The sequence below is a fragment of the Pleurodeles waltl genome, chromosome 9 (assembly GCF_031143425.1).
Source record: "Pleurodeles waltl isolate 20211129_DDA chromosome 9, aPleWal1.hap1.20221129, whole genome shotgun sequence".
Taxonomy (NCBI): domain Eukaryota; kingdom Metazoa; phylum Chordata; class Amphibia; order Caudata; family Salamandridae; genus Pleurodeles; species Pleurodeles waltl.
This window is the reverse complement of record NC_090448.1, coordinates 374,362,275-374,378,047: the sequence shown is the minus strand read 5'-3', so window position 1 is coordinate 374,378,047 and position 15,773 is coordinate 374,362,275. Positions and strand designations below refer to the sequence as shown.

General features: G+C 43.3%; 1 protein-coding gene across 1 annotated transcript in view; it reads right to left on the bottom strand.

Annotated features, from left to right (window-relative positions):
• Positions 1-3,235: 3,235 nt before the first annotated feature.
• COX7A1 (cytochrome c oxidase subunit 7A1) overlaps positions 3,236-15,773 on the bottom strand; it is a 43,397-nt gene continuing 30,859 nt past the window's right edge. The window contains exon 4 of the mRNA XM_069206960.1: positions 3,236-3,890. Within this exon, the coding sequence (XP_069063061.1) occupies positions 3,832-3,890 (59 nt within the window). The 3' untranslated portion in view covers positions 3,236-3,831. The remainder of the gene's footprint in view (positions 3,891-15,773) is intronic.

Below are 15,773 nucleotides of genomic sequence, written 5' to 3'. Positions count from 1 at the left end.
CATACATTGTGTGCGTCCTATGTGCCTCCCCCTTCTAGCGTTGACATTTACGCATATATTTCCCTCATGCAACTTACCCTGCATTTGTGGTGTTTCCTGATATTCTGCACTGTCCTGTCCTTGTAACCCTGTGGCAATGTATTCTGGGATAACCGCTGCAACCATCTCCTCCATCTCGTCAAAGTCCTCTTGCGGTGCTAGACACCCACCTCCAGTTTGCAGTGCCGCCTTCCAGTTCTGTGCCATTTTTTCCTTGGTCCTTCTCTTGCCATCATGCCAGTGTTTCTTGCACTCAGTCACAGTTCTCCTAACCTTTGCCACACTGTTGACCTTATCCACAATCTGCTGCCAAATTGCCTCTCTCCTTCCAATTGGCAATTTGGAGGTGATGAAGAGTTGATTTTGATGCTCCGTCACCTCTCTCACTGGTATTTCATGCTCCTCTGTGCTGAAACGACACTTCCTCTTTTTCTTGTCTCTCCCCTGGGTCTTGTCTGTGTCCTTCTGGCTGGTTTCTGGTTGACTGGGGTCTCCTGGGTGTCTCTCCTGGCTTCTGGGCTTCTGGGATTTATACTTTTTGACTAAGTTTTGCATCAAAAAGTATAAATCAGGCCCTTAGTCATTCGAGTCTACGAAGAACTGAGACCGGAGTGAGCTACTGCTTAGCCTGAAAAAGCTGGGTTCATCAGAGGAGCCAATCCAGAAGCAGAGGCAACGAAATAGGTTGTTTAAACAATATGACCCTAATTTTTAACCATCAAATCACAGGGGCCCTCTGGTTTAAGTCAGCAAATGATTTGATCCATGACTGTGAAACCTGTAACAATCTGTGGCAACCCCCCACCTATACACAGCTGCTAGGGGAAACACTATACTGTTCCTTTGGCTTGACTCTTTCTGTGGGACAATCGTGCTGTCGAAATGCCTGCAGCCATGGTGGGTGTCCTTGATGATAACAACACTTCATAATTTCTCAGGTGAACCGCATCTCTAAATCAGCATTTGCCACTTAACTGTAATTTGTGAAATCCTGCCCCAAAAGACTGAATATCTGCTAGCCTCGGTGATCTCGAGAAGAAGCTGCTCAGAGACTTGTCACAGCATCATCTGGGACCCCGGGTTTTTAGCTGTCTACATCCAGATTCATGCCACCCTGAGCAGTCGCTACCTCTCCACAATTCGAACTGCCCAGACCTTTGCTGCCGTGAACCACTTTCAACAAAAAGCTTGACAGTTATGAATCACCTTTGTTTTTCCCAACATGCGACTTCAAGCCAGCATTGCCTGATCTGATACTGCTTTAACAGGTGAGGAAGGGTCATTCAACCCAGTGAACTCCTACAAACTCGGTTTAAGTGCCCATTGCATGACTTACAACCATGACTATTTTTAGCAACTTTTAATTTTAGTGTTTGTTTCTTATGGCTCTTCCCAACAGTTTCATACATTTTCCCCAAAGTTTGAGATATCTTATTGTGTACATTTTCATCTTTTAACTAACTCGTTTTTGCCCATTGAGTCCTTAACTATGTTGTTGTTCGGTTTGGCGATCTGCACACAGCACGCACACTTTCTTTGAAGAAAAGCTTGCTGCTTGGGTTAAGCTGCCAAGAGTGAACAGCATGAACCGCGTTTATACACAGTAGCAGCATATCAGGATTGTGGTCTCCCTGCCCCTTAGTCAAACATTTGGCCTGCTTTTAGGTTTTTACTGTGTTGTAATTTAGAGGGATCACAGTTTCACTCCATCCATCTAAAACTACACATTTATGATTGCATTTCACCTTTTAGAAGGCTAAATAAAATGAATTACTTTTCTTTTAAATGATTACTTAGAAAAGGAAAGGTATTACAATTCAGATTTTATGGTAGAAGGCATGGGCGTTTTGCTCTATATTTCTTGTCTGATCGTGCCTATACTGTGCATCTTCCTCTTACTTTTCCATCTATAAGGATCAGAGACACAGTGTCCCTCCAGGATCAGCCCTCTGTCCCACCTTGTCCAATATATGTATGGTACCCCAGACCACGGTGGTGGAACCTTGGGGTTTCAACAATGGGTCATATGTGATGGCACCCAATTACTGCTCTCCTTTCATCAGCTGATTATAATGTAATAGAGAGGTTCCAATGTTGTCTGCCCACAGCAGTTAGATGGATCCAGATGAGCTGTCTAAAGCTTAACTCTGACAAATCAGATTTGCTATTCTGCAATCTACAGAATATGTGGTCATCAGATCTAGAGGAACTTGCAGCTCTATCCACCATGGTGAGAAACTTGGGGATAAAGTTTGATCATGAGTTATCCTTCAAACCCCAAATCCGGGCCATCAGAGTCTCTGACTTCACTTTTTTTAAATTCCTGAAAACAAACAAACCCTAAAATACCTGCCAGTCCTATACGGAAAATAATTGTGCATGCTCTGGTAACATCTAAATTCGATTGTCAGCTTTCTACATATAGGGGTCCCAGCACTTCTCTTCAATAAATTACAGAAGGTCCAAAATGCTGCTCTGTGGCTAATTCATAATTGCCCAAGATGGCAGCCTAAAAAGCCCCTATCTGAAGCATCTTCACTGGTTGCCAGTAAACAAAAGGATACATTTCAAGGCCTTACTGATCACTTTTAGAGAGCTACTTAAAAAAGATCTGTCTATCTCAATAGTAGGTTTAAAGAATATGTACCCACTAGAACATTGCACTTTACAAATTAGGGACGGTTATGTATTCCCAGAGTCCGCAAAACCAGAAGGGGCAGATGCTTCTTCTTGCTGTTGGCAGCAAAACTGTGGAATGAGCTTCAATTTGACCTGAGAAAAACCTATCCTGAAGACCTTTTTTTAAAAAAAGGTTGAAAGTCTTTCTCTTTAGGTAGATGCTAGTTCAAGTTGTAGTTATTTGGTAGATAGCACCAGGGCACCTCTTTGGAAGCAGTTGTCACATTGTACAAATAGCCCTCAGGTTTTACCATCAAATTCATACAATTGCTTGCAATATAGCTCCTCAGAGTGTTGCCCCTCATTAACTACTCATGTGCTCACACTTACCTCTCTGTTCCTTCCAAAGCTGGGACAGCTTATGTGTGATGTTTTACTAATACAACAGATCAGCTTCACAGATTCGTTTCCGACTGCCCCCTTAAAAATACAGCAGCATCCTTCCAAGTGTTCACGCATAGAACCTTTTTGGGGGAACCGCAGTATAGCCATAACTTTTCAGCACCAAGAAGCCAACTTTATAGCCACTGTCCCCTTTATTACTAATGTCCATAACACCAAATCATAAATTGACACACATATATTTCTCAGGAACTACAAGTAATGACTATGCCTCATGTACGTACAGCAGACACGTGTTGGGCAGTCACGTATAGTCAGTGGACATCAGAGCAAGTTTCTCGAGAGAGAAGAACAAATATATATGAGTATATACATAGCATGCTGAGATTTCAAAGTACACTACAAGTTTTGTATGTCACATCACCAGTATGCGTGCTAGGTAAGCGCTGAAATTCCACCTTTACGCATAGATTGCAAGACTTTATCTTACTTTTGCATTACGGTAACTATGAGTTTCTTTCTTTCTAGGGCATAATTATTACTGTGAAAGAACAGACACTGTTACAGTAAAATGGCATGCATCCAATTTGTATTTTATGAAATAAAGGTGTGACATATAGTGAAGGCGAGCCCAGGGTCATTACTGGATCACAATTACGTGGTTAGTTGAAATTAAATGTCTACTCCAGCCCCTTGATATGATTTTCCATCCTGAGGATTAAATATTGGGGAGAGGACGATGATGCGAACGAGGCCTGCCTCAATGTAGACTCATTTCGCCTCCTTGGGGAAAGCGGCCTTCACCAGCAGGAAGATAGAGTAGCCGGTTCCTAGAAAATGAGAGGTAAGAGAGGGAGTCAGTGTAAAAAGAAGAAGTGAGGACAGGGATAGAGAGCACCCTGGATGAGGTCAACTATAACACAACCACACAGAACACTTTAGGCAGACGTCTGTACAAACAAGAAGCCGGAATATGCATCTAGCTGGTTATTAAGGCATTTAAAAGCACATGCAACGGCTAGCTATTTACCACACAAATACATTAGTAGTGCTGTAGGCACCCATGCCAACAGAGGAGCTACTTAAGCTTCTTGGCTCATCCGCCAAAAAACACTGCCATACTCACCATAATGACCTCAAACCTCCACAAAACTGACTCTGACTCCAATAAAAAGCATTTTCCAGACACCACTTTAAGAGCAAAAGTTGCGTCAAAAGAGACCACATTCTAGAAACTTTGCGCTGGTGCAAACCATAAGGAAAATCCAATCCTGACTATGCAATATGTAATAGAGTCTTGCCCCAGTTCAGATTACATCTAGGCTTCTATATATCAAGTTTTTACACAATGCAGTAAGCTACCTTGCTACACTGCACAAAAGGGAAAGGGCAGAAATGCACCGCATTTACCATTATATTGTGCATTCCTGTCCTTTTCTAGCGCTGGTGCACTTTTGGCAGCTTAGCGCCAACACAGGCAATATTGCACCATGGTGTAAGGGTGTCTGCGTTGTAAGCAGGATTGTTTTTGTGAAGGAAGGGGCACTTTACTGCACAAAAACAATCATGAGAGACATTTCCTTGCTTTCTATGTGTGCTGCACACTACAACAAATAAAGATATTTCTTCTTGTTATGTCTCACCTAGGGAGGCATAGCATTTTGACTAATTCCCAGGCCTACCACTAATGGTAAATCTGGGAATGCACCAAAATCCATAGGTGAATGCGTGGAGACATCTATGTTTCACCCATATAATGCCTACCTACCATAGAATAGCTCAAGGTAGGGATTTGTGCTGCCTTGTGTTACTCTTGCGTGGCTTGAGAAATCTCACTTAGATTTTGTATCACCCTTACCCCCTCTTGCGTGACACACAGGCGACACAAAGCCTTGAGAACTATGGGCCACATTTTTCATCACCAGGATAAAAATTTGGAAACTGAAATATGTAACTGTAGTGTGGTTAGTTTTACGTATTCATTGCGCTTTAGCTTCAGGCTTTAGGCCTTTGTGCACTTTGCCCTGAATATATTTTATTCATTTGCTGACAGCTTAGAGCCTCTGTGTACTTTGCTCTACATGCTTTTTATTAGGCTTCGTACTGTTATTTTTCAAATAGCCAGTTCTACGGTGTTGTTTTTTATTCATATCACACTGTTTTGCCTACTTCAGCACTGGAGTTCTCCATAACATATTTACTCTGTGCTTCAGTCAAGGATACAGTCTGGTACATTGCCGATAGACGTGGTAAGAGTTTAGACTCGGCATTCCTGCGTAGGGACATTTTGTGATCACGATGACATGTTAGTTATAAAATCACTTCCTTGTCCCAATACACGCAAGAGGGAGATTCCGACCAGGGAACCACAACTTGACGCTGACTGCCTCGTTGCAGATGCTGAACCAAGATCACAGGTCTTTGCTCAGGTATGAGGGCTGATGTCTCCACAGTGATTCTAATAGGCAAGCTAGAAGCTTAACATGCTGTGCTCTAGATAGAACAAGCAGAGGGAGAGTAGAAACTGTTTGACAATATGATAGCTTTGTTTTTATGTTTTACTCTCCTGGTAACTATTACAATCCTACTGTGTTGTATCGTTCTGGTTATTGCGGCTCACGCCTTAATATCTAAAATACAGTCGTTTTATTAAAACATTATATAAAACTTATACTGTCTTTGTCATTTGTATATGAGATCATATTGGAAATAAGAGAGTTGGTTTGGATCTGAGTAACCACGACTTCCCTGAGAAGTTCCAAAGATGTCATGCGCTCGGCTGCCAAATCATTCCTTCCACATGGGAGAAATGAGGCACTGCTAGTTAGCCGGAGCAAAAACCGGATTTAGGGTGACAGAGTTCTTTACACGTGGGTCAGACTCAGTCCCCCACACCGTTATAGATCCTGCTACCTAGAAATCCAGTAGTCTCATTTAGAATAATGAGAGCCCACGCGACATGGCGCCGCCAACGTTTGGTCTGGCTCTAATGATTAGGTCCGACTGACTCTCTTGGTCTCATATATATTTTGACTCCTCGGTTCCGTATACGGAGACGTCCGTGGGGCTGAGGGTTTCCGCCGCCACGGCATAGGTGCTTCCTATTGCTTAGTGGTTGGTTGTTCAAGCTTGAACTTTGAAAGGAAAAAACCCCGATATTGGTGTGCCTTCTCTGACCTGAAGCCGTTTTTTATAAAATGGCGAATCCTAATGTAGTGAACATAGCAATTAATATGCGACATCCGCTCACGGGACATCTATTGACACATGGACTGACAGTCCAGGGGGGTCCAGTCACTTTTGTGGTGGACGCCCATGCAGCCTATAGAACTGAACTTTTTTATTCTTGGGTCGCATTTCCAGCGGTGGATGGGGGAACAAATACTTTTCACGAATACACAGTTGCGAATGTCCCTGGACAATACAGGGCTTACGCTTATTTAGAAATACCTCTATCTTATCAAGAACACCATAATTGGCTTGATGGCGCCCTCCCACACTCAATAGCACAAGTTAGGTTAGGTCCACTGAGTAATGATGGTCCTACCTGGCCTTTATTGGCTACATATACACCACATCCTGCGGTTGCTCAATTGGCAGTGGTTGAAGTTCGTCGTTTACATACAGAATTAACGGCTACATATAGACGATTAGTTCAGTTTGTGATGCAGACATTAAATACGAATGCAGCGCGTGCTGCTCCAGCGCACCCACAGGCTATGGTTCCGGGTATTAATCCGGCCACTGTACACTCGGTTATGGGTAAAGTACCGGCTAAACGAGAGGAGACTCCGTTTTGGCTGGCGCAAAAAATTTATACGCTGGAAGCAGTATTTCCCCATACGGGACCTCAGGATAAACATAGAATTTTGACGATGTGTTTGCCGTACGGGATGGTTCCTCTGGTGGACCTTTGTAATACCTGGGGCACGGTGTTTGCCGCGCTCTACACTACGGCACACGGTACACCGACATTAGCAAATTTACCGGACGTACTTAAACAGATTCAGGATGAATATGGGGCTGCCTCTGCCTTGGATTTGGGCATGCAGTTGCTGGGCAATTTTGCCACAGTTTCTTCTATTATTTTGAGGAATCTCAAAGGAGAGGCAGTAGCACTAGCAGTGCGTATGCGTCTTCGAGATGTACCGCTGCTTAATCAGGAGCGGGAGCTTCCGAGAATAATAGCGGAAACATATTCTAGTATTGGTCGTGATAGCCTAGGGGCTAGACCACAAAAACCCCAGTTACAGGGTAAAAATAATAAAGAAAATGCTAAACAGCAACAACCTGAGGGTTCGAAAAAGCGCTGGGAAAAGAAACAGCAAACACCGAAGAATGATGGTGGGCAGTCTCCGCAACCGGAGACCCCACAGAATAAGTATAATCTCAGGAATAGGGATACTTTGAAGACGCCTGATAGATATCAATATACTGATACACGCCAATCTCGTTCCTTTCAGGACTCCTCGGAAAAGAGAAGTGAGAGAGGTGGGCGGTCAGAGCGGAGGACGGAGTACGTGAAACCGAGACAGGATTCACAACGCTCAGCGGAGGTTTCTATTAAACAAGAAGAGAAACCGCTGCAACAGAAACAGCAATTTAAAAAGAAGAAAGTGGCAGCTGTCTCAGTTAGACATGCCGCTCAAGAAGAGAGTTCTCTTGACGAACAAGACATGGGCGTTAGCACTGTTAGACAGCGCGGTAGAGGTCACAATAGTTCGCCGGAGTCTTCTAGAGCATCTGGAGGTGAAAGCAACTGATGACTTCATACAAGTCGAGACGGCGGATATGCGTGTCTCTGATCCTGATAGAGTATATGAAGTGACTCTGCGATTGGAAGGGGACATTGACCGTGTTATAAACGCCATTTTTTGGGACCATGTGGTAAAATCATATGATGTTCTGTTGGCCGAACAAGATTGGCCACCTGACTTTGTTCGCGACTGTCCAGTTGGGGAGGAGGTTATTACACCTTCCTTCTCACCACTTGTTCCGAGAGAACTCGCGGAGTCCTATAGTAAATCATGGGCTCTAGCACAGGCTCCCGCCTTGTATAGAAATAACGTGGGGTGGGACAGGCAATCACCTTATCATGTAATTCCGATAAAGGGCGAACCTCAGCCACAACCGCAATATCCTATCAAATTTGAAGCTAGGGCATCGGTTAGGAAAATTCTTACACAATTGGAGTATCAGGGTGTAATTGAGCCCTGTGTCTCGCCGATGAATAATCCCTTGTTTCCAGTTGCTAAACCGGACCATTCCTATAGGATAGTGGTGGATTACCGACATTTGAATAGTCATACACGCACATATGCAATACAGAATTCACACAGCGCAGCGCTTATGAATAATATAGTGCGTATAAAATATAAGACAACATTAGATATCTCGAATGGATTTTTCTGCCAGAATATAGCGCCCGAGAGTCGGGACTATACCTGTTTCAGTGCGTTTGGCTCTCAGAAAATTTTTTGTCGTTTGCCTCAGGGGTATAAGAATAGCCCAGGACTGTTTTCGGCTCGTGTAACTGAAATGCTGCATGAGTTCGACCCTGAAGCATTATCATATGTTGATGACATATATCTGACAGATGATGAGATTCTGCAACATCTAAGGCGCGTATCGCGCATTGTTGTGGGGTTTGCTGATATTGGATATAAGTTTAATTTTAAGAAATCAAAGATTGCCTTCCTCAGCGTCATTTTCCTGGGATATGAGTTATCGAGTGAGGGCAAGAGCCTAGCGCCACATTTTTTGGAGAAATGTGCTTTATTGCAGCCTCCTAATACGGTTCGGAAGCTCCAGTCATTGTTGGGGTTTCTGAATTTTGGCAGAACTTACATTCCTGATTATGCAACGCGTATAAAACCCTTATACGAGTTGATTCGTCCGAATTTTTCGAGTACATTTTGGACGATTGAACATACACACATACTGCGAGAATTACAGAGTGATCTCTTAGCAGTTAAACACTTACACACACGGGACAATAAGACACATTTAGTGATCAGGGTGATACCTGGGGCTGTTGGGTTTACTTATGTCACCTTTAATGAAGGGGAGACTGTCCCGATTGCATACAAGTCTCACTTGTATTCTGCTGCAGAGCAACGTTTTGCACAAACTGAGAAAATTCTCACTGCAGTACAGATGGCTGTTATTAAAGAAAGACCGCTGGCCCAGGGTCCACGCATAGTTGTCGTTTCCCCGGTTCCGGCCTTAGAGGCTGTTACAAAAGCGAGTGTTCCTAATTCGAAAGCTTTACACCCGCGATGGATACAATGGGCTACGTCTTTGACAGCCACTGATGTAGATTATGTATTTGACCCTAAACTGCAGACTCAAGAATTTCTTCAATACGAAATAGAATACCCTGTTCCTGCTGGTACATTGCCTATTGACCAATATGAAGTGGTCATGTATACTGATGGCTCTGCGCAACCAGCGGTTGGGACTAAACAACAGTATTCTGCTGCATGTGCGGTGGTGAGCGGCACTATGGAGGGGGAAGTGTTCTGCCCCCGACATACTTATACTAAAACCTTGGGAGATTGCACGGCACAGCTGGCTGAGCTCAAAGCTCTATTGTTAGCGTTGGAGCACGCGGATCTGGCACTTTTAACCTTGCTGGTCTGTGACTCCTACTACTGTGTGCAGTCTTTCAACGAATATTTACACTATTGGAAGATGAATGGATTCAGAGATTCTAAAGGCAACACCATTAAGCATAAAATGTTGTGGGGTAAGGTTGCGGATCTGAAGGAAACGCTTCCTAAAGTCCATGTTGTGCATACACTTGGACACCAGCGCGTTGGAATACACGTTGCTGGGAATACTTTGGCTGATGAAGCCGTGAAATCGGCAGTGGCTGTCACCACTGTGGCCGCAGTGACTCGTTCGAGTTCCAAACCAGACACAGAAATTTCAGCTGCCATAAAGGCTACGGTTGATGGCACACCTTTTCCTAAAGGATTTCCTTCAAAATATAGTTACTGCTTGAATAGTGCGCTAAATGCTACTGTTACAAGTCCAGGCATTGGTGTACGTGAAATTCCCAATAAAATTGAGAGACCTCGATTGATTTCTGCAGCACATGAGGGGGTGGCTTCTGCACATGCTGGGGTGGCTGCCACAATTTCACTTTTACAGGCTCGTTACTGGTGGCCTGGTCTCTATAAAGAGATGAAGCAGTATGTCCTTTGTTGTGACGTTTGTCAACAAATTAAAGCATCGTCGGCTAGACGCCCGCAGCAGACGCCCCTTCTGATTTCAAACAAACCATTACAGTGTGTGTACTTGGATCATTGTGGTCCGCTGACACCAGATAGTGCATACAAATATATATTGGTTGCTGTAGATTCGTGCTCCAGATTTGTATGGGTATGGCCACAACGCTCGGCTGACGCTCGAACTGTTATTAAAGATTTGCGCATCTTTGTCGATATATTTGCAGTTGCCGCTTTTCATTCGGACCAGGGCCCTGCTTTTGCCTCTAAGGCATTCAGGGACACCATGGCTTCGTTGGGGGTCCAACTCCAATTCTCGTCTCCATTTCATCCCGAGGGAAATTCTGTCGTGGACCGTTTAAATCGTGATTTAAAGCAGTCCTTAACGGCCAGAGTTATAGGTACGGGTCGTGGTTGGCTAGCCCACCTATATGGAGTACAGAGAGCACTTAATAACTTGCCTAGAAGGTCACTGGGGGGTCGTACTTCATATGAGTGCCTGTTTGGAACACGAATGTATGTTCCTGATCTAGATGGTCCTAGTGTGGAGGCGGCAGATACGCCCTTTGACATAAATGATCGTGTCACTGTTTTGCAGGATTTACAACAATTCCGTAAAGATAACTCTTCTGCCAGGGCTGCCTCCTCAGGAATTAAGGATGAGCCAGTAACACCTACTGGTTGGATACCCAGGATTGGGGATCTAGTGCGTTCGTGCCAGAGAGATCTTTATCTCTTTTAATTTGACTCGTCAACAACAACTGATGGCTAAAAAGGAAGCGACATATGTTATGTTAAATATTGAGAAATTAGAGAAACTGCCTTTCACGGTAGCTGAGATTCCGTCAGCTGAATGGTTGATCCATGGGGTTATTAATTTGCCTATCTCTACTTTGCAATTTACTTCATGTTTGAAGCACATTCCGGTGGGTAGATATGAACTATTGGGAGACAGTTACATACACGAGGTGTGGGACCTTCCCTTTCAGTACAGATGTGTTAATGGTTTGAAGGAGGTTTTTCTTAGCGGCAGCGAATGCGAAGCTTCTGTCAGCCATTCAATGGTTTGTAAACAGCTGTCCTTGCACGGGGCGTGTAACGCTTCGATTGCTAACTTAGCTTGTTATCTGAAGGGAGTTCCAGTCCCGGTTATTAAAAACACTTTCCAGGTGCTTTCTAACGGCAGTTACATTGTTCTTAACAGCGAACGCTGCTGTGGCACGCGTGCCGGACTAGTTTACATCGTCGTTGTCAACAAGGCCGTTACGTGCTGCGGGAATGTGTTGTTTCCCCCCACTCAATTTAGGGAGGTAGCGGACATCTGGCCTCATATTGCTACTTCCAAGGTTGATTTCGACAAGTTGAGTCGGCTAAAAGCTTTATTGTTTCAGAAGCATGTGGCCCTTACATCTGCTAGCGAAACCTACGCACTTCAGGTGGCGAGGTCATCGGCGGAGATACAGTCCCTTTTGAATACAAACTTTCCAAATCACTTCGGTGAACTTGTGGGACGTATATTTAATGCATCCAGCACTGCTGGTATTGCACATTTTTTCAAAGTCGTTGGTGTTGGTTTTGCTCATACCTTCTCTTCCATATTCGGTTTGATACCTTCGGCTATACATTCTATTTTCGGAAGCATTTTTGGGGGTTTCCCGATTACTTTGGCTTTATTGGCTGGAGTCTTGCTGTTGTTGCTATTTTTTCGCAATGGCTGTCCCGTCACGACGAGATCCTGTATTGCTGCTCCCATCAGCGCAGCTGTGTCGTGAACGCATGATGCAGCATTTTGGAGCGACACTCCTGGGACATTTGGAGTGCGACTGGTCTCTGTCATTCAGACCGGTTTTGGATTGTGTGCAACCCGTGTTTCGATGCCTTTGGTGCTCGTTTGAACATGCACTGTCTCTCTGTCTCTCATTGCAGCGCCCTCCAATGGTCGATACTGACCTGTTGATGTTCCCGATTAGGGCTCATTCCCAGACTTGTGCACTACGGATACGTTTGCTTCGTGAGGCAGTTTATGAGATTCCCTTCCTGGAGTAAGATGGTATTGTCTCTTTCATAGGCCCTGCACGGGGTGCCGCCCTGAATGGTTTTGGGGCTTTGGATCACACCTGCTCCATGGTACTTTGTGGCGTGGATCTTCCGATATTGACATATATCGAAGTGGAGGAACTCCTGCGTTCTATTGCTTCTATCTGACGATTGGATTTTTTACGAAATTGACACTATATTGAATTTGGCTTTATGGTCACATGTTACCTAAATTTATGACTTTGTTGTCTTCTCACCTTGTCAAAATAAGTTTTTTAGGTATTGTTTATATTTAGGGCATCCTTTTATATTATTGGAACCACTTGCTACCGACAAGGGGAGGGTGTAGTGTGGTTAGTTTTACGTATTCATTGCGCTTTAGCTTCAGGCTTTAGGCCTTTGTGCACTTTGCCCTGAATATATTTTATTCATTTGCTGACAGCTTAGAGCCTCTGTGTACTTTGCTGTACATGCTTTTTATTAGGCTTCGTACTGTTATTTTTCAAATAGCCAGTTCTACGGTGTTGTTTTTTATTCATATCACACTGTTTTGCCTACTTCAGCACTGGAGTTCTCCATAACATATTTACTCTGTGCTTCAGTCAAGGATACAGTCTGGTACATTGCAGATAGACGTGGTAAGAGTTTAGACTCGGCATTCCTGCGTAGGGACATTTTGTGATCACGATGACATGTTAGTTATAAAATCACTTCCTTGTCCCAATACACGCAAGAGGGAGATTCCGACCAGGGAACCACAACTTGACGCTGACTGCCTCGTTGCAGATGCTGAACCAAGATCACAGGTCTTTGCTCAGGTATGAGGGCTGATGTCTCCACAGTGATTCTAATAGGCAAGCTAGAAGCTTAACATGCTGTGCTCTAGATAGAACAAGCAGAGGGAGAGTAGAAACTGTTTGACAATATGATAGCTTTGTTTTTATGTTTTACTCTCCTGGTAACTATTACAATCCTACTGTGTTGTATCGTTCTGGTTATTGTGGCTCACGCCTTAATATCTAAAATACAGTCGTTTTATTAAAACATTATATAAAACTTATACTGTCTTTGTCATTTGTATATGAGATCATATTGGAAATAAGAGAGTTGGTTTGGAGCTGAGTAACCACGACTTCCCTGAGAAGTTCCAAAGATGTCATGCCCTCGGCTGCCAAATCATTCCTTCCACATGGGAGAAATGAGGCACTGCTAGTTAGCCGGAGCAAAAACCGGATTTAGGGTGACAGAGTTCTTTACACGTGGGTCAGACTCAGTCCCCCACACCGTTATAGATCCTGCTACCTAGAAATCCAGTAGTCTCATTTAGAATAATGAGAGCCCACGCGACATAACAATTGCTCAACTTATGATTAGTCTTATGTGCTTATAAAAGTATTTTATTTTTGTAACAGATATCTTTCTATTTGTGTAATAAAATGGAGCTTATTGGTTTTGAGTCAAGCTTAGACCTATCTTTTAGAGTTGTAAGCGGAAGAAATGTATTTTTTTCATAAATGTTCTACAAACACAGCAGAAAGTTATCTTTTGTTTTGTCTGTGTTTTGCGCTGTAAAAACACAGTTACTTCCAACACCTGTACAAAAAAACTACAACGGTGTAAATGGATTTATTCTGTGTTTTTTTGCCAAAGCACAAAGTTTCTGTAACATGTCCCCACTATGACTCCAAACAGGAAGGTGGATGTGTGAGAGCTCAGTGCAAATACCCGGTTGTTTGTTAATTGGTGCAGGGAAAGGGCTAGATGTTTCCCAGGGAGTTACTTAACATTGTGAGAATAATTAATTCGTTACTATAGACTCCAAGCGTTTTGTTTTTGTAACTTAACGTGTAGGTATACGAGTTTGAGGTTGACTATCAGAGCCATCCTTCATGTGCCTAACATATATCCAGGACCAAACCGCCCAAGTAAGTGCAATACTCTGACTGCCCACAGGGTGTCACATCTGCACCAGTGTCTACTCCCTCCAAGTGCTCAGGTATTATTATATTCCTCTGATTGTCAGTTACTTCAGCGTCAATGCTCATCTGCTTCCTCTTTAAGACCCCAGCCAAAGCTGATGGCAATGTGTTTTTGAAAAATTCAATTCAAGTACATTTTAATGGCATGAAAGTTATACACACGTACTGTCAAGATTAAGAAAGGAGCTTATCTAGTAACAGCTCAAATCTGTGGAGCAGGTTCAACTTCCAAAAAACAAAGTCTGGCTTGGGCCTTGTGATTAATATGTTTTTTGTATAGCTTTGTAAAGTCAGTACATTTACTGAATGTATTCGTTATTAAATAAGTTTTGTCAATGACCACATTTTTAAAAATGCCTGCTAAATTTTATATTTTTAAACATTAAAGTGGCAAAAAAGAAAGGATCTGTAGATGCTTTTCAATTTGGAAAGTTGCTTTTATTTTGTAAAATTGTAAAAAAAAATAGCATTTGTCTATTAAAAATGTTGCAAATATCTAGTAAGACACACAAATGCCGAAATGAAAAGCAGATCTTCAAAATTTAAGTGGTGCATAAGGAAAAATGTGATAGCAACGCAATTTGTTTTTGAAACACAGAATGCTGTTAGCAAGTAAATGTTTAAAGTGAGGAAATGCGGTGGATGAGACAGAAAGGCAGAGACAGATGAGACAAAGAAAGGGACAGATGAAAGAGATATCGACTGGTGATATAGAAAGTCAGATAGAATGGCATAGTTAGAGGCAGTTTATTATCGTTTTGTAGTAAAAGGGGTGGGGCATTGTGGATGACAGCACTGACAGCACTGAGCACTCCCCCTCATTGCGCATATATGTTTGGTCGGCTGTCTCATGCCGGCCAAACACACATGGGCACTGTGCTCTCTCCAGCCTGGCACTGTACTCTGAGCAGTGTCAGGATTGGTGCAGGGCAGGCTGGGAGCCTGTGCTTCCTGTGCGGCACAGAGCAGAGGTAAGGTTTTCATTTATTTTAATAATATTCCCCAATCCACCTCCCGACCCCCTGGTGTGCCACCCTGCTCCCTGCATCCCCAGCAAGCCGCAACCGGTTAGAGGTAGCTATAAATAGATCGATATAAACAGATATGCAAACACAGATCGATCATTTGAAACAGACAGAAAAAGAGACAGAAAGGAATCAAGCGAGGAGAAACAAACAGTTGCATATATGGAGATAGACAAAAATATAGAGATAGATAGAGACAGACAAATAGACGTGACAGATTTATAGATACCTCAAGATAAACACAGACACAGACAGGAAGATATAGAAGTAGACAGGCAGCAACAGAGGTCAAAGACTGAGGGAGATTGAGACCGATAGAGACAGATTAACATCCTAGCTAGCTGATGAAATATGACGTGCAGAGTCAAAATGCTGTAATTCATCTTAACTGACAAGGTAATTACCTAACGGCTATCTTTTTTGCAAAAGAGAAATAAAGT